The 18,920-nt window shown below is 34.0% G+C and overlaps 1 protein-coding gene across 3 annotated transcripts in view; it reads right to left on the bottom strand.

Moving 5' to 3' along the window:
* Positions 1-18,920, bottom strand: part of PIP5K1B (phosphatidylinositol-4-phosphate 5-kinase type 1 beta) — a 78,829-nt gene that overhangs the window by 28,375 nt on the left and 31,534 nt on the right. For all 3 annotated transcript variants that reach the window (XM_070935590.1, XM_070935589.1, XM_070935588.1), the window contains 5 exons: positions 14,734-14,864; positions 11,859-11,976; positions 8,772-8,924; positions 6,442-6,741; positions 67-278 (listed from right to left, as the gene is read on the bottom strand). In XM_070935590.1, coding sequence (XP_070791691.1) covers positions 67-278; positions 6,442-6,741; positions 8,772-8,924; positions 11,859-11,976; positions 14,734-14,864 — 914 coding nt within the window. The remainder of the gene's footprint in view (positions 1-66; positions 279-6,441; positions 6,742-8,771; positions 8,925-11,858; positions 11,977-14,733; positions 14,865-18,920) is intronic.

The raw sequence follows: 18,920 nt of genomic DNA, 5'->3' as shown, positions 1-18,920 counted from the left end.
CAGAAGAAAAATATTAAAAAATCCAGTAACTTTTTGTTTTCAAAGGGCTGGTTACGAGAGACTTACGTATTGGTATTTTCTGTGATGACACAGTCCCCTGATTTTCCTGGACCTTGAATGGACTCCATAGCAGTTGAATAAAGAACTCTTTGTCCTCCTGGGCGTTTAGAATCAGAGGTGTTTTGAGAAAACTCCCCTTCTCTCTCTTTTGCTGAACTGTCCAAGATGTGGATGCCAAGCAACAAACTATAATCCATGATTTTAAAGCTTTCCAGCACCTAGGATCAGATGTTTTAGACTGAAATCTGTTATGTTGCAAATGGTGGAAGAGTTTACAAGAAAGATAAATGAAATATACTGAACAGAGAGAAATAATTACTTTAATTTGATATCCCAACAAAAATGATCCCATCTAAATTTAAGTTTTTAATTTTTTTTTTGCCAGACTCAGAATAAATAGGAGTCCCTCGTGTCTAAAAAACACTAGTTTTCTTGTTTTAATATACCCTTAGCATTCAAACCCCAAGAGGGAAGGTGGCAAAATGTGGGGTGCAATACAATTATAAAGATACACAGCTGACTGAACAAACTAACTTACAAATGTACATCACTAGCTGAAAGCAGGTGACTAGTGGAGTAAGAAGGGCTCCGTTTTAAACTTTATGCTATTTAACATAAAATGATGAAATTTATAACCATTTAAAATAAATAAACTCAATATAAAGCATACAATGCAGTAATAAATACAATTCTGTTGTAAATATATATTACTTTAAGGAGATTACAGATATTTCATGTTTTTGTCATGGCAGTGAGAAAACTATATGGAATATTTTTCAGATAGTTATTTGCAATATATTTTGAGTTCCCAGAATTTTTTTTAAAATCGCCCCTGAATTTCAAAAGCAGAATATAGAAATTCTAAAGTCTGAAAAAGCTTTGATTTATAACATAGATTAATATTTGGCTTGGATATTAATTGGGATTTTTTTCGAACGGAACAATTATCTTATTTCTTCTTCAACATCCTTTGAGAGGTGAGGTTGGTATAATCAATTAAATCTACTGTGAAACTAAAATCTGCATAAACTTAAGTTTCCTGCTGATACAAAATTGCTTCAGGATTTGAGACATAATTGCTTTTCCTCTTCCCCTTAATATTTAGAATATTAATGAAAAGAGAATTTGACCTCATTCTCCCACAGAGTGGGATCAAAAATGATATATAAGTGGAATGAAGAAAAAGTCACATGAGAATAAATGTAGTAGTTTTTGTGGTGTATGTATCTCCTATTATTATAACCCAATTTAAAGTATAGAAAATGACCAAACATTAGAAGTCCTGGTTTGAAAAATGTAGGCTGAAGAGGAACCTTATAAAATTTCATTTTTCTCTATAATCTACATAATTCCTCAATTGCTGTTTCCTAATGAATTTGAACACTGGAATTTCATTCCTGCCTATCCTAGCCTGTGCCTATTTTTTTTCAACTTGAAAACCAATATTCCAGATAAAATCTCCACAATATCATATCTCAAGCACAAGAGATAAATAAAATTCCAAAATTCTGAATGACAGATGAACAAATTTGGAAACTTGGTAGGAAGAGGGAGGGGGATCACATATTCACACTTCTTCAGAGTTTATAGAGAGAGGAAGAAATTATCTCTATCAATTACACCACAGAATGGTGAGCAACAGCAGAGGGGAAGTAATCTGTTCTCTTATTTATTATTCGTTTATCTGATTTATCTTATAATCATTTATTTAGACTGATATTCTTGTATCACAAGAACTGTCAGTGATTAGTGGAACAGTAAGATCTGTAACATAACAATTAAAACATCCACAGTAAATCAATACAAAATTATAAAATAAAAGTAAAACCACCCATACAATGGCAGCATCCCAATTAATTTCCTAAAACCCATCAGATTGATTTAGTGTTAATTAGCTTCCAGCAAGTTATAACAGAGGAGCACAATCTACTTCTGGCGCCAAAAGGAGGCTATTCCGAAGCCTCCTACAGGTAGTCCTCAACGTATGACCACAATTGGGATGGGAATTTCTGTCACTAAGCAAAGTGGCTGTAAAGCCCAACATCATGTGTCCACATCACTTAGCAATCAACAATCCCAGTTGCCCTTGTAACTTGATGAATGGGTCATTAAAGCAGGAAGTGGAGGAAGTCCCAGGTAAGGAGCTGGAGCTGTTGCAAGGAAGTGCAGGAAGACCTGGGTGGTCTGGTGCAGGCTACACACAAGTTGGGTGTGTGTGTGCAGTGTACCACGAGCTAAGGAGGTAAAGGAAAGAATGTGCAGAGTGAATGCATGCAAGCACAGGGAGGTCAAGGAAAGAGTACATTTGTGGCTCAGGAGCTTTTTGGCGTACAGCCACTCTGAAGTTGCAGGAAGTCCCTGAATCACAGTGTAATGTGAAATCTAGTCCCAGGTCAGGCCAGCACCATAGCACAAAGGAGCTTATTGGAATTTTGCAGTCTGAGATTGCAAGAAGTCCTGAGCCATAGCATACCCCCGAGCCCAGCCCCAAGCAGCATGGTGTGAAGGGACTTCTTGCTGTCCCAGGAAATTGCAAACCAGTCCTGGCCATAGTCATCCTCATCACCATGCACTCTGAGGCTCATGCCATGTCTTAAGTGAGGCCAGACTGCTAAGGCTCAAATTTTGATCACATGACTGTGAGGGCAATACAGTGTCCTAATTATGGAGAGACCATATCCTGTGGTGTCACCACCACTTCATTCTGTGACACCATAATTTTTAATTGTCATTGAATGAATGATTATATTACTGCTCTTACTAGGAAGCAATTTTATGAAACTACTTGCTGGGGATTCCTACTCTAAATTAAGGCAGCATCTCCAGAAAACCATCTATTGCTATTTAGATTCCAACATGGAACCTAAGAGCTCTATGGAATCACTAAATAATGAATAAGTAAATGAACAAAATACATTTTCTTTATATATTGCTAATAACACAATGATTTACACCCTACATTTTAGGATACAATGCTGTCAGGCACTGTAAAATAGCATGGACATTTAAATTCAGTCCATGCACTTAAATCCATGCACTTTATTATTATTTATTAAACCAATTTATATAGTCAGCCATCTCACAAACAAGAAACTTTGGACAATGTACAACAGAGCTAAAATTAGTTAATAAATACATTAAAACTATAAAAACCAAGCTAAAACAAAGAATAATAGAAAAAAAGGGATATTTAAAATAGCAGAGCCAGATCATTAGTTCCACTGTCCCCTGGAGTCCCCAGGCCTGCTGGCATAACCAAGTCTTGGAGGACTTCTAGAAGTTCAACAACAACTAGAGCAGCCTAACCTCAGGGGGAAAGAAGATTGCACAGTGGGAACACTACAGTAGAAAAGGTCCATCACCTAGGCCTACTAAATGTAGCTTCCTAGGTAACAGAACCTGTAATACTGGATCTGATATGATCTCTGTTGGATCTGATAGGACAGGTAAATAAAATCGAGACAACGCAGTCCCTCAAAAAACTGATGTCATGCCATGAAGGGCTTTAAAGGTCAACACCTTGAATTGATTAGGAAACAAACTGGTAACTAGTGCAGCTCACGAAGCAGAGGTGTGATATGTGTTCTACCAGAAACACACATATCTTGCTCGTGCCACTGCAGCTGAAGTTTCTAGATACTCTTCATGGTCACTTATATACCTAAAACACAACTCCTAGACTTGCTTATCCTCCTAACATTTTAGGAATTCAAAGACGAATGACTAAAAAATATCCAAATAGTGAAAACAGAAATACATTTTGAGTAAGTATGAAAATACATATAATTTATATCTTACGCCAATTCAACAGGCAGTGGGTAGCTCCCTGAAAGTATTTTTTTTTTCAATATGCCATTTTTTAAAGTGAATATATTTTAGGCATTTAGGCCAGATTTTACATCACTTAAAATAGTTTGGTTTTAGCGTAAGGGCCTTTTAAAACATTCTTATAATTTTTATATTGCAATTAAACTTTTGACCTTTATAAGAGAGCATTGATATATGGCTTCTCAGAATAGACCAGTCTATGCATTCCACATAATCACTAATTGCCTGAGTTCATGGAATATTCCTTTCCAGAAACTACAGTGACAAACAATGTCCTTTGTTAGGAATAACATCTGATGAGCTTGCAGCTGATTATTAGATCATCAACTTCACGCTTGATTTCCAAACAAAAGATGGCCTCATGCTCACTAATAAGGCTTGACACAATACCACAGTGTGCTAATAAGCATGGGACTTTGCTAGAAATGGTGTCTTTTTGCTTCTATAACTCCGTTTCAGCCATGTTATTTTCTCACAGCATTTTAATCAATAGAACCATATTAAATTATTTCAGCTCCAAGAGGCTGCCATTATGTTTTGTTTTTTATTTTATCACAAATGGAAAAAGTTTGTCATGGGCATTCAAGAGTGCAATTGTCTTTGTGAACCATCATCACTTCCATAAATTACTCCACATTATTCAAGATAACTTTTAGGCATAGGCAGGCAGTCATAATTGTATCTAAAACCTAACACCTCTTACACCAGGGATGTCAAACTTGATTTCATTGAGGGCTGCATCAGGGTTGTGTTGGGGGGGGGGGGCTGGGGGAAATGGTCAGATCAATGTCACTTGTATCAGGGGCACCTGTGGTGGCCCAAGAGCTTTGCCAGCAAAAACGGGCTCCCGAGCTCCGTTTTCGGTTGCCTGCAACCTTCTGCCAGTGAAAATGAAGCTTGGGAGGGCTGAGTTTCGTTTTCACTGGCAGAGGCACTGCGGGCTGGTCCTTTGCTGTTTTGAGGGTGGCCCCACGGGCCTCATCTAAGCACCCTGCAGGCCGGATCTGGCCCCTGGGTCTTGAGTTTGACACCCCTGTGTTACATGTAATACATGAAGCTAAATTTGCTTTTTATTCAGAAGTCAGAGGTACACTTTGAAAAGCAAGACACAAGTATTTTTCAGACTTTTAACGTTCTGTCTCTTCCACAGGGGAAAAATGTAAAGTGTGAGTAAATTTCATGCCCATTAATATATTGATTAATTTAAATTTGGAAAAGCAAGCATCTAGCTTTTTATAAAAAAACACTGCCATTTTCTGTAAAATTTCAACAAAAAAATGTAGTTCAAAATAATTGTCTTTAGATTTTTTGTTCATAGATCTTTATATGATATATATAATTCTGCCTGTATATCTTCCAAAAACAATTAAATGATATGTCAATACCGTTCTCCATAATCCGGTCTCAGAAATAAAAAAAAAATCTACTTTTAAAAGTGGCTGGGAAAGGGCTACATTGCACACCAACAGTCTTGTTTCAATCTTTTTTTGCTAAACAAAAATAATTTCCTCTCAATTTTCTTAAATAATGTGCATTTTATGATCAATTTATTTATTCTATTTGTTAAGTTCTTAAAGCATTTTATTTGAAATTACTCCCAATTTTTTACATAGTTAAATCTATTAATAAATATATACATCCATACATCTGCAAAACTTCAATAAATGCTACATAAGAATCTAGATAAACTAACAAGATTAACACTCATGCTTCAAGTACTAATATATGTTTTGATTTTTCATTCTGCACTCAAAATTTAAAACAGAGAAATAATTTTGCTTATGAAAAAAACAGGAATGCAGCAAAATGGAAATAAATGCCTTAAGGCAGAAGAATATAACAGGGCATTATGTATGGGACAAAGAATTGTGTGGCAGGATATGAGAAGATTCAAAAGAAGTAAAGAGACTGATAGATGAAAGAAACAGGACATTCCTACGGTAAAACCTGGGATGGAAAAAAAGACAAAAAAATGAAGACATACTATTTTTATGTCTTGACAAGGCATAAGAGAAATAGTATTATGATCAATAACAATTTGGAACATAACAAATAATGTCTATAAAAATATTTGGTCTCAAAAGAGTAACCAAATAGCTAAGAAAAATAGCAAAGATAGCAAAATAAAATATTATCTGGGTAAAAAAGACAATGGACCTTGAGCACATGCATCTTAATTCATATCAAAAAAACTAAATAAAAGTGCAATTTTATTTACGTCTGCTCATAAATACGTATAATTGAATTTAATGGGATTTACTCTTGCTTTGGTGTGAACTAATTTGCAGCACAAGACAAACAATGTACAACCTTAAGGAATAATAAAAAGCATCAATATAGGAAGAAAATGAAATAAAAGTAAGTATATTGCAGTTTAATTTGAAGGCCGACCCAGGTGCATTCTAATTTCAGCAAAAAAAGTTATTCAATAATAGCATGGGTTTTATAAACTACAGGGCAATGTTCCATCTTCATACAATGTTTATACAATGCCTTGTTAACAGGAGAATTATGGCTTGATAATAGAGGTTGAACTCAAAATTTTTCACTTACTCGGCAATCCCTTTGTAGTGTTTTCATCAATGCGCTATAGGTTTCCGAGTCAAAATATAATCCTTCGTGCAAATCTTGCAAGAAATCCAAGTCTTTAAATGTGGGGTTAGACTTCTCCCGTTCTTTTCGAGATGCTCTTCTTTTGTACGTAGACCCTTTCAAGTCGTAGTTGTAATGCATTTTCAGTGCTCGAGGCAGAACATTGTTCATCACAACTATCCTGATATTAATACCCCCCGACTGAACACAATACAGGCCATAAAATTTGGGTAACAGCGTCCTTGGGTTCTGGTTGAGATTCTTAAAAGAAACACAAAATATACCAATGAACATTTACAATACCGTAACGCAGCAGTGTCCATCCTTGGCAACTTTAAGACTTGAGGACTTCAACTCCTGGAAATCTCCAGCCAGCCAATTCTGGGAGCTATAGCACACAGGTCTTAAAGATACCAAGGTTGGACACTCCAGATCAGTGTTCTACACAAAAGTGAGTATAGATAGGCAAATCATTTCTATTTCAACAAATCATTTTTGGACCCACCACTAAAAAGTGTCCATGTGCTAATTCAAGCATTTTAAACTTTAGTTAGGTGGTTGTACTCTTAGGTCTAAGGCAGATTTCTCAAACTTTGCAATAACAATTTTACCTACTAAAATTATAAATTAAATTTATGCAACCTCTTCAAATAAAATTAATGATTGATTTTGTATAAGGGTTGGAGTAGAAATAAATATATTATTTTAATAATTTAATTCTAGTCTTTATATCAGATCAAACAATAACAGATCTTTATAACTTTACAAGATGGAACCACTTCATTGGGAATAAGCCAAAACATCTCCCTCAGTAATGTTTAAAACCATTTTAGTGGTAATGATAGGCTTTTCTCTTTAATTCATAAAATTTGGGTTTCATTCTGAAAACAGTGACTCTCATTCAACCAAAGAAATGGGGAGAAAAAAAACAGGAAGTTCCTTGCCCTAAATTAGCTTCTTTTAAACTACTTTTTAAAATACTACAGCTTGCAAAACACTGGATGTAAATTGCTTCTGGCCTTCTTTCTGCAGGCAACCACCCTAAGATAATAATCACAATTCATCTTCTTTTTCCCTTCCTGTCTATTCCTACAAATCCATTTTCCTACTCATGATTTTCTTCTTATACCTGTCCTCCCTTCCTTTACATCTAACTCTCTCCACAGAGAGAAGAGAGAAATTAAGAGTTTTACAAAGGAGTCTTCTGCCCTCAAGCACATTACTCCATCTTTGAATTTTTAAAAAAAGGCTTAAAAGCAGGGGTGAAATCCAGCAGGTTCTGACAGGTTCTGGAGAACTGGTACTGGAAATTTTGAGCAGTTCGGAGAACCAGTAGTGGAAATTTTGAATAGTTCGGAGAACCGGCAAATACCACCTCTGGCTGGCCCCCGAGTGGGGTGGGAATGGAGATTTTGCAGTATCCTTCCCCTGCCACACCACCAAGCCATGCCCACCAAGCCACAGAACCGGTAGTAAAAAATTTTGGATTTCACCACTGCTTAAAAAGTTTTATATCAAATTGGTAAACCTGCCTGGAAAGGACTTGCAAGGAGAACAACATGCTTAAAGCTTGAGAAGCTAACATCTGGAGTAAACAATATGTGTTTCCTCCTCCTTCTTGGAATATGCCTTGGTGAAGACTGTTGGATTGTGGCTAAGTATTACTTGAACAGTGATTATTAATTAGAATGAATAATAACCATATTTCCCTCTTATTAACTTCAAATCCTGATTTAAAACTAAATTCGGTTAACAAGAATGGAAAGTAATACAGTATAGCATTCATGTTATATTTAACTATATCTAAGACAGCTATTAAGCAAATTTTGCATAGGTTCCTATAGATCAGTTTTAAGCTTTCAATCTGCAATAAATACTACACTGCCATCAATTTTTGACTTCTAAAAAGATTTTTCATACCTAAAAACTGAATAACCAAGGAAACGGTGTTAAGCTTTGAAACAGAGAAAATAAACGATATACCTAACAAGCAAAACTTATAATTTGGTCCTTTAGGGGTAAATGATTTATCAATGAAACCAGATACAGAGGTATATCTATCAATATCATGATCAATTGTTCCACTTATTAAAGAAAGTTTGTCTATTAACCTCAATCTTATTTTTTAATTTCTCCTATTTATTATATGCAATATAATTTGATCACAAATTTAGAGGGTGAAAAGCCATTTTAACATTCACAAGAATACAAGCAAGAGTTGAACAAGGGAGTTCAACATACCCACATACACGCACAGAAACCACATTAAAGAAGGGCATGAGTATCTTTACCATGTAGTAGCCAGGCAACAGTTTCTGAAGGAATTCTGCTTCTTTGTGTTGAACTGTTTTGATTATGAATTCATCATCACTAGTGACAAAGAACAAGGATCCACTGGCACCAGGATTTGATAATTCTATTAATGGTTCACTGCAAATTGAATACTGAATACACAAACAGAAATTTAATGCCAGTCTGGGAAATGGATATATAGAAATATGTTTTTAGGTACTTTATGAAAGTCAAGGAAACCTTTGTGTACCAAGGTCCTTGAAGCTAGCCAGACTACTCAACTGTGTCAGGTCTAATTTTTTTAAAAAGAAAAGAAACAGTAATAAATTCTTCTCTACGACATGGTATGCTACTTCTGACACAGCTGTTAGAACACCAAGTGTTATTGGTGCTGATTGAAAAGACTTCTTAGGAGGCTTTTTTTTTTTTTGCATAATTTATTGAAATATACAAACAAAACTTGCAAGGGGATATATATTGTCTTACACAATTCCTTTTGTCTGCAATACAATATATTGCTAACCTATTAAAAACTCCCCCGTTAATCACATAAAAACCTGAAAAGTCAAAACCTGAAAAATCTAACAATCTGACAAAGTGGAATTAACTAATATCTCTGGGGGCAAATATCTTTAGTTATGTTTTAAGTCCATGTTTTTGAGGTTTATAAAAAACAGATTCAATCTTCTGTGTGTGGTGCTGTAAAAACTCAGGTCAAAACAGATCCCAGATTAATCCTATTTTTTCTCATTTGCACTTTTGTAAAAGTCAAAGGCAAATTATGCTTAAACAGAGATTGAAACAATATAAATAACTGGGATGCATAATTTAAGAATAAATTATTTTATCACAAACAATACAGGTTAATATGAATGAATAAAAGAAAGAATAAATGGCACATCATGTTTAGAATACTCTCTGAACTGCCAATTTCCTTGGTTTTAGCTGCTTTATATTTTTGGAATATTAAACAATATTCCTAGTTATGAATACTTCCTAACGTATTTTAAAATGTGCTCAGCAGCCAGAATGGCCATTGATGATGATGATGATGATGAAAGCCTTTATTGTCATTGTACATCATGTATATAATGAAATTGGTTTAGCCTCTACTGGTGCAACCCTTAACAGAAAATAGAGAATAATCCTTATAAAAATAATTGGGGGGGTGGGCGGGATTGAGATATTCAGATATGAAAATTCATTATAGCTCTTTTATCTGAAGAACTGATAAAGTCAGGAAGAAGTCAGCTTCTCACAAGATAATGTTTCTATATGAAATATTGTCTCTTTAATAAACTACATATTCCCAGGTGTACACAATTTATGAAAAGTTAAAGAGAACTTAAGGGCAGATTAAAAAGCAAAGCACAATGAGAAGTCAAAAGATGTCATCAAAAATTAAATTCTACAGTCAATATATAAAGGGTGCACCTGGTGTATTTTATGTTTTGAGAAAATTTTCTTGAGAATAGAATTGTTGAGGCTCAGATACGGCCATCAATGTTGCTTAAGCACTGATTTTTATTCCAGATTGAATAAATATTACTTTCTTTTTTTTGCACTATGCTCTAAAAAAATGAACACATATTGATATTGCACGGTTGTTCACTGATTCTTCTGACACAACTAAAACCTCAATTAAGGGGAATCTTATTTTGGCAGATTTCTAGCAAGAATCATGATGAAAAATAAATCATGAACTGCCCCTGAAGACGTCGAGAAGAAAGTTTTGTTATTGGCTGAACAGTCTAGATTTTTTTAAAAAGTGAAATTCTTCAGTTATATATACTTACAAATTTGGCATATGGTACAGCTAAAAGTTAATTAAACTTTGTTCTTCCTACTGGTTACAGAGGAAGACAAAAGGAAAAAGAGGAATATGTAAGATCAGCACTTTAAAGCCTCTTTCCTGCTTGTCACATCCTATTAAATTATGTTTCAGCACTGCAACATAGATGTGTTTGTTTTACCTATTAATGTACTTAACAAAGTATATTTATGTTACTTAATGATGCATTACATTTTAATTCTATTGAAAACTATATTTAAAAAAGGTGAAATGACTTGGGAAAGATGAGATTCAGAGGTTTTGCCAGCAGTAACTTACTGGCAATGAAACAACTTTTTTATCATTTTGACGAGTTTTGAATGTTATGCTACAGTATTTATTAAGTGCCACATGAAGTACAAAAGAGAAAAGTTGCACGCTACACTGAGCTGCAAACACAATGCAAAACTGAAATATACTACAGCTCTTCTAACTATTCAGAACAAGCATTCAATAGGGATCTTATGGCAGCAGTTCCCATGGTTCACTCAGTGTTACATTTTGCTCTGTGCATGTTTGAAAGGACATTCTATAGCCATGATGGTGAACCTATGGCACACGTGCCGGAAGTGACATGCAGAGCCATCGCCCATTGCTCTTCCGGGTTCCGGTGTGCTGGCCAGCTGGTCTTTGCACATGCATGTGTGCCAGAAACCGGAAGACCAGGTGGACGGTGTGCATGCACACACGCACATGCACTCCCGTTTCGGCAGATTTGCCAACACTGTTCTATAGGTTTCTTAATTTTCTATATAATGGTTATGTTTCCCTAAGGAAACATGTATTTATACACGTTGTTAGACAATTATAAGAAAATTAACAAATTACATGTCTTCACTAAAATTCAATCAGCAAAACCCACAGGGGTATTTAAATTCAATTACAGTATTTCTAGTAGAAATAATGACTTGAGTAGCAGCCACATCTCAGTTGGTGAACTGTCAATTAATAAATCAAATTTTAGGACAAGCAATTAAAAGCTGAAAATGGAAATGGTTAACTAACAACTCTATGCACTTCAGAATGTCTTAATAATGTAGGGGTCTATAACCTAATTTGTTATGGACTATATTTAAAATAATTGTTGCTACCCTTTCTCCATTAAAAATAGATACACCGATGAGTGGAATTTGGTGTATGAATCAAAGCAAATAATATTGAATAATTATCTTCACTATGTCAGGTGCACTGCTCAATCTAATCACAAATTAAAGTTAACTATATTGTGTGCGGAAAAAGAAGGAATAAGTCTTACCAAGTAGTCATCAGGCTTAATACCAAAAAGTTCTCTGAAGTAACGGAAAGCTAGAGGAGCGTAGGTCTTAAATCTAAAGTCTGGATAATGATGAGCTGGAGTCAGATTGCTTCCTTCACTGAGTTGAAAGAGAAATTTAAAATATTATGTCTATACATATGCATTTACAGTATATACATCTTAACTTGAATTTTACTAAAAAATAGGAGCCTTTTCAAACTCTATTGTTGACTGAAGAATGAATTAATGTAACAGAATATGAAGTTCAATCAATCAATCAATGTTTTTGGCTCCTTTTCTTCTAATATTATTCTTGAAGAAAATCAATGCCTTTAAAGATGTACAGGATTATACTGTGTTTCAGGCAACTAACATCTTCATCAAATGCTAATTATTAACATCAGCATCCCAATAACATTTCTCAGTAAAATACTTTACATACTTCATTAAAATTTATACAGATTAGAAGTTTGAAGCATAAAAGAACAGCCCTTTTTCAACCATATCAATATGTTACTAAAATGTCTTGAAAAGATCAAATTGAATTTATTTTTCATTCTGTTCTTTCATAGTTTTTGATTTTTACTCTTTAATTGCTTAATGTTTTAACAGATTATTTTCTTCTATTTTAAAGCATCTTTTCTGTTCTGCCTGAGAAGAATTGAACTATATAATAAGATTTCACAAACTATAATTTCTAACCACAGTCCATGTCCTTTCAAGGCCAACAGTGTGGCTTCCAAAGCCTTCCCAAAAGTTGCCATGTAATTATAATTTAACTTTTCAAAATGGCAACTTTTAAACTTCATATGCATTTTTCCTTAGCACACAGGTAGCAAAGCAACCTAGTTGAGCCATTCTTCATGTAGCCAAGTGAAGTTCTGACCCTCATTTAGTCTGAAGTTTTTAGTTAAGATATATTTTTTTCTGGATAAAACTATTTACCATTTCTAGCTTTTACTGACATTACAGAAGAAAACGTTAACTATTTAAATGAACAAGGATTGTCAGTACAAATTTGTTTAAAGGTTCAAAACTCAGGAAAACCTAGCAATAAAAACCATAAATTTAAACTGCATGATACAAATGCTGTAGAAAAACTCTGCAAAGGGTCATACATTACACTATTAATGCAGTCTCATTTATGTGCTGTGCTAGGTTACATTATGTTATGTGTGGCTTCTTGTTATGTTTCTTTTTAAGCAAGTAGACTCAAAAATCCCAGAAAGTCAAGAGCAAACAAATCACATTCTAGTTTAGCTTGTTATGTAACATATTAAAAGATGTCTTAAAAGATCTAATTGCTTCTCTGAACTGTTCTGAAACCCTACTTTTTGTTCTAAAAGTTGCATTTAGAATAATAAACTCTTATACCCAGAAACTCAGCAAATCCAAGTGTCAGTCCCCAAGATCACCTTAGGTTTGAATTCTGACATCAAGAAACCTGCAAGACTGTACTGTACTACCTTCCTAGAACATTAACAGTGATTATATTCTCTTGCCAAACAAAAGACATTTATAAAAGGAAGGTTGCAGTCTTTGAGCAAAGGACTGAGAGAATAAGCATTTTTAGCTATTTGCTGGGTTCAGTTTTAAAACAGAATGACTTCAAAATAAAGTGATTAATTAAACTTTTATAAATCGCCTCAAAGGTACAAAATGTGAAACACATTGTATTTTTATGATTAACTCTTGTAATTTAATGTTACTTTCCTCAGGAAATCCAGATGTCTCTGCATTGACAATCATTATTTTAAGTTATTTGAGCTGTTGAATTTTTTATATCTGCAGGTGACAGATTTCAAAAATTACTATTTATCAAACTCTGCTTGGAAAAGGCTTTTCAAGAGAATACTGAATGCAATTTGAATCTCCAAAGTGTAATTTCATCTTTTATTACAAAGATTTTATTTCTTGTTTTGCTAGTTTTTGCCTATTTTCTCCAAACAGGAGATTAAAACCAACTTCTGAATTAATCTGCATCCCTTCTCCATGAAGAAGAACAATCACTTAAAAATATATTAAGTATTAAGCCATGCTCTTATGTTATAATGACTGTCAGTCGATGTGCTAAATATCTATACTGTTATATGACATTTAGTTGAAACCTTCATTACATTTTCTTTGGTATTATACAACAGGTTTTAGTATTAACATGTTAATTGAAAAATCTAAATAATATGTAATAATGTACTCTCCTCAAATATGCACTGAGATAGAGCTTCCTTAAATATAAGAAGAACTGACTAGAAATTTGGGTTTGTATAGACTTTAGAAAAATATCATTTTGTTATCTTTTCATGTAGATACTTCACATCATAAAACACCCATCATTTCCTTCAAATATAATAAGACAGCATTGAAACGGTTTATTTTCTGCTCTCCTTTAATATCCTCTGTAACTCTTCCTATTAAAATGCTGACTATTTAGAAAAGCAAAAATGAAACTCTACATGCATACATATCAGTGTGATAAACCTGTCAAATAAAAAAACTTATTTCTCAGAGTATATTTTAATCGTACATGACTTAAATTCTTTTATCAATTATTATAAATAGAATACTTATAAAAAAGCCTTGTCTGGAATTAATGCATAACACATTCTAAAGTTTAAGAATAAATTTCAATTTATTCTGGACATGATCTAACAAAATAATACAAAATTGTTCAAATGGACATACAAAGATTTATATAGGCCCAGGGGAATTTCAACCAAATCTCACAAGTCTTCTTTTGATTGTTTTTTAAAGTGAGGTGAGTACAAGAAACATGTATTAACAATTTTGAAGGAAGACTGGTTATCACTAGAATTAATCAACAAATCTGGTAAATAATATTCAAGGAAATAAAAAATAATCATAACTCATCCTTTACCTGGGAAGAAACACACTTTCGACTACATAGAAATCTTGCATAAGTACATCTCTGTCTGGTTTAGATGTAAGGTTGCCCACTGTGTATCCTATTCCCAATTGTATGGCACCTTTGATAGCTGAAGATGCAGTCTGCAAAAACAAATGTATATTATGTTTAAAATTGTCATCTTGCAACACATGGTTTTTTGTTTTGTAATCTTCTACATTCTAAGAATATTTCAAAGTCCTGGCTTCCTCTACCTAAAAAACAAGTTGATTCCTCCAAGAGCATTTCTCAGATTTTGAGACAAATGATCTCAGTACATCATACAAGTCTACCAGAAAGATTAAAAGAAGCATTATTTGAAACTCATAGGTCACATACTGTATGAAAAGAAAGTTCATACCTCAAAAGCTGCCTAGTAGTGAGAGGGGGGGCAAAAATGAGCATTCCTCTGCCTGCACTCTCCCTTTTCACAGCAGATGGTCTACAACAGAAAGGAAGAACTCTGGAAATCTTCCAAGTGCTCTGGAATTCTAACAGCTCCCATAAATCATTATATAATTTAAGCAGGAGATGAAAAAAAGCAAAAAAGGAGAACCTCATTTTTCCAATTATCATGCTCCTAACTTCTTCCTCTACTTTCCTTTTTGTTCCCTTTCTCCCCTTTCTTGCCCATTTGCGGGGAGCTCAGAGCCTGTAGTTTAGGAAGATGCTCACAGCCATGATGTTATGCAGCCACAGAGGAATGGGCAAAGCAGAAGAATGAACTCGAGTTTCTAATGGAAAGAATCAGCTGACAGGGCATCACTGTCCTCTGTGTAAGCCAATTATTACCACAACTATAGTGGCTGGATAACTGGTAAAGAAAGTAAATAGTTCCTGGGCTAAAATGCTACAGTGAAACAGTACGGAGGGTCCAATTGAACATTGTAGTTAATGGGCCAGGAAAGGAAATACTCAGGGGAAAAGAAAAACAGCCAGTTATTGTGTTTCTGTGAGTAAAAAAAATCAATATATAGGAAAATCAATATATAAAATTTGTTTTTTTCATGTCTAAATTTCAAACTGTGATGCTATTAAGAATGTGATGATGATAGCTTTTGAAAAAGAGAGATAAGGCAGAATTCTTATGAAAAAAATGTCTATGGAGATTCTCAGTCATCTCTGAGTGAGATGGCTGTCTCAAAGGTGCTTTTTCAAGAGGCAACTAGACTTTCTGATAGAAAGTCCAGTTGCCTTTTGAAAAAGCACCTTTGGGACTTCTGAAAAAATATTTATCCGTAGAAAGCTCTCAATGGTAGACAGATTACAAATATGTTATTTATTAGATGAATGCATATGTTCTTCAGCAGTCTAATTATTCAGACTAATATAGAATCAATCTGGTTTTATTATAAATTTTTGAAGCTAATATAGCAAGCATCTGGCAGTGTCTTCTCCATCTACAGCCAACAAAATTAAAATTATACACTTAATTAGATTGTAAAGGACTTCTGGCAGCCCGGAGTCATAAACTCTAGAAACACATAGTCAGAAGCCCAAATGAAAGGACTAGGCATTTCCTTCTTTCTTTTTCTCAGTCTAGTCTGATTTTATTGAACTTTTATAAGAAACAAAAGGCAGAAGTTTTAAGCTATCAACTGCTGCTTAAAGCTTCTATTACATCCTGGTTGCAGAGACTTAATTGGTGAGATTCAGTATTTCAAGTGGCAGAGTAGATATTTTTTTTTTAATATACTGTCCAATTTTATAAATCACACAATCTCAGCCTGTGAATGGCATGATAATATGAAATAGACAATACATTCTACTGCATTACACTCCTTCATTTTGTTCAAATTGACACATTTTGCTCCATTTGGGTAAGAACCTCCACAGTATCAACTCAAACATGTTCTTATTCAATAGTTATACTAAGTGGAAAAAAGAATCCACTCTTCATGAAATAAGCAGGTATCTCTGCATTCTTACGATAAATTACAAAGACACCTTAAGTGGATTATAGATGGTTTCATAAAATGCATAAGAGTTTTGTTCATCTAATGAAGCAACAAAAGAGTAGTTATACTAAGTGGGGCCTTTGACTGGAAGTGTTTGTATGCAATTTGTCTTTTAATTATAAAAAATCAGTGACTACTGAATCTGAACTTGCAAACTATTTCTATCTAAAAATATAGAAGCAGCAAAACTGGAAATAAAGTAAGGAATTAATCCTCAAATCTATGCTTGCTTGTCATCCTAAATGTAAGTAACCATCATGTGACCTTTGAAACAATATCAATTAAAGACTTCCTACATGTGTGTCAACTCTTGAAATTCTAGTCCAAGATGTGTCAGCATTTTTTACTGAAATTGGATGTCACATAAAATCCAGACCAGCTTGGAGCCTAAGGCTTCTTTCTCTGAAACCAGTTTACCAATCAAAGAAAACAAAGAGTCAAATAAGAGGAGCCAAAACAAATTAACTCTTGAACTAATTAGACAAATCTCCTACATCTCTAATTTGCACAAAAAAGATACCACCATATGCGATAGTAGAGGATTTGCCTCCAAAGATTTGTTTTATATAGATAGGCAGATCATACAATCTTACTTGCTTTTCTAAAGATTTATAAATCTTTGCAATTTCATTCACCTGTGATGGAACATGTATGCAAACTAGACATCATGATGATAATAATTTTGTGCAAACCATTTAACCAAAGTTACATAATTTGGTGTGATAGACCAGAGAAGTTAATTCAGTTTGGAAATACCGTATCATGGATAAGCCAAGAATTTTAGGTGCCAACATGCACATGCACTCCTCTCTCCAAAAAAAGAGGTTCAATGTTTCCATGGATGGGTTTCTCTGTGATTTTATTAATATAATAATGTATATTGATACAGTAATACTTTTCAAAAGTCCCTGTATTTGCAATATATATTTGCATGTAAGCCCATCAAGAGATTCTCAAAATTTAAACCAAAATATCATGAAAAATGCAGGTCAGCTTCTCTGCAGGTAATACATCTTTTTCTATAGTATTTTGGTTAAAAATTCTAGAGTTGGCTTATCTGTGGATGGACTTATACGTCAGCAATTAAAGAATGTAGTGTGTCAATCAATGCTGAAATGCTCCAAAGTCAGTTACTGGTTTGCTGTGCACGCACATGCGTGCTTCGCGAGCATGCGCACTGCAGGTGCTACCACGCAGCGCTGAAAAAGGAGGCTTAAGAAGTCTTTACTAAGGTAAGTAGAACAGCGGGGGGGGGGGACAGCTGTGCCACACGATTTCGAATATAAATCACATGGCACAGCTGATCGTCGGAAATACCGGTTCATCTGAACCGTAGCATTTTTTTACTACCGGTTTTCCTGAACCGGTAGTTTTTATTACTACTGGTTTGGGTGAACCAGTCCGAACCGGTAGCATTTCACCCCTGGTCTCAATTATGAAATTGCTAAACTAACAAGCTTTACATTGTGATTATTAAGGCTGGTAAGCATTATTTATGACAGAAAGTCATAAATGTTAGTGGACATTTCATTTTTATTCATAAGGTAAAAAAGAAACCCAAGAAGACAAGCCAGGTTCTTCTATACTGAGCTTATATTTTAGAAAAATCCTCCCCTTAAATCTTTAGTAACATGCAGAGGGGACTATATCTTATTAGACAAACTTATTTCAAAGGATCATGTCTTAAATTATTGAGCTTAATTTATTGGAACATAAATTAACAATTGTTTATTGTTTCTGGATTTTGTTGTCTATAGATTTTTTAAATTCTGGATTGTAAATCACCCAGAATTTGGTTTGAGATAGAGTTATCTATCTATACAAATGTCTTAAATAAATAATTTTAAATTTAAAACTATCATCTTGTACCTGATGGATTTAGATTGACTTCCCAAATCAATAAACTGCATCCGTTAACACAATGAGCTATGACTTATTATTCCTAAAGTACAGTGCATGGAAAATGCTAAAAGATCTCATGTGTTTTTGTATAATTATGTTTTATTTTATGGATGACTAAATGTCAAATCAAAAATTTAAAAGTACCATGAGTCCTTCCTGTTTTCATACATCAAGTATTCTCAAAATAGAACAAAGCCTCTGTAAATGATGCAGTTACTGCTCGTGAGTATTACTACAGAATTTATAAAATTTATATAAATCAAAAAGAACAATGCTAAAGCATAAGCAACCACTTAGAAA

Source organism: Pituophis catenifer, unplaced genomic scaffold (genome assembly GCF_029215685.1).
Source record: "Pituophis catenifer annectens isolate HBS135680 unplaced genomic scaffold, rPitCat1.0.hap2 SCAF_2, whole genome shotgun sequence".
NCBI lineage: Eukaryota > Metazoa > Chordata > Lepidosauria > Squamata > Colubridae > Pituophis > Pituophis catenifer.
This window is presented reverse-complemented; position numbering and strand designations above follow the sequence as displayed.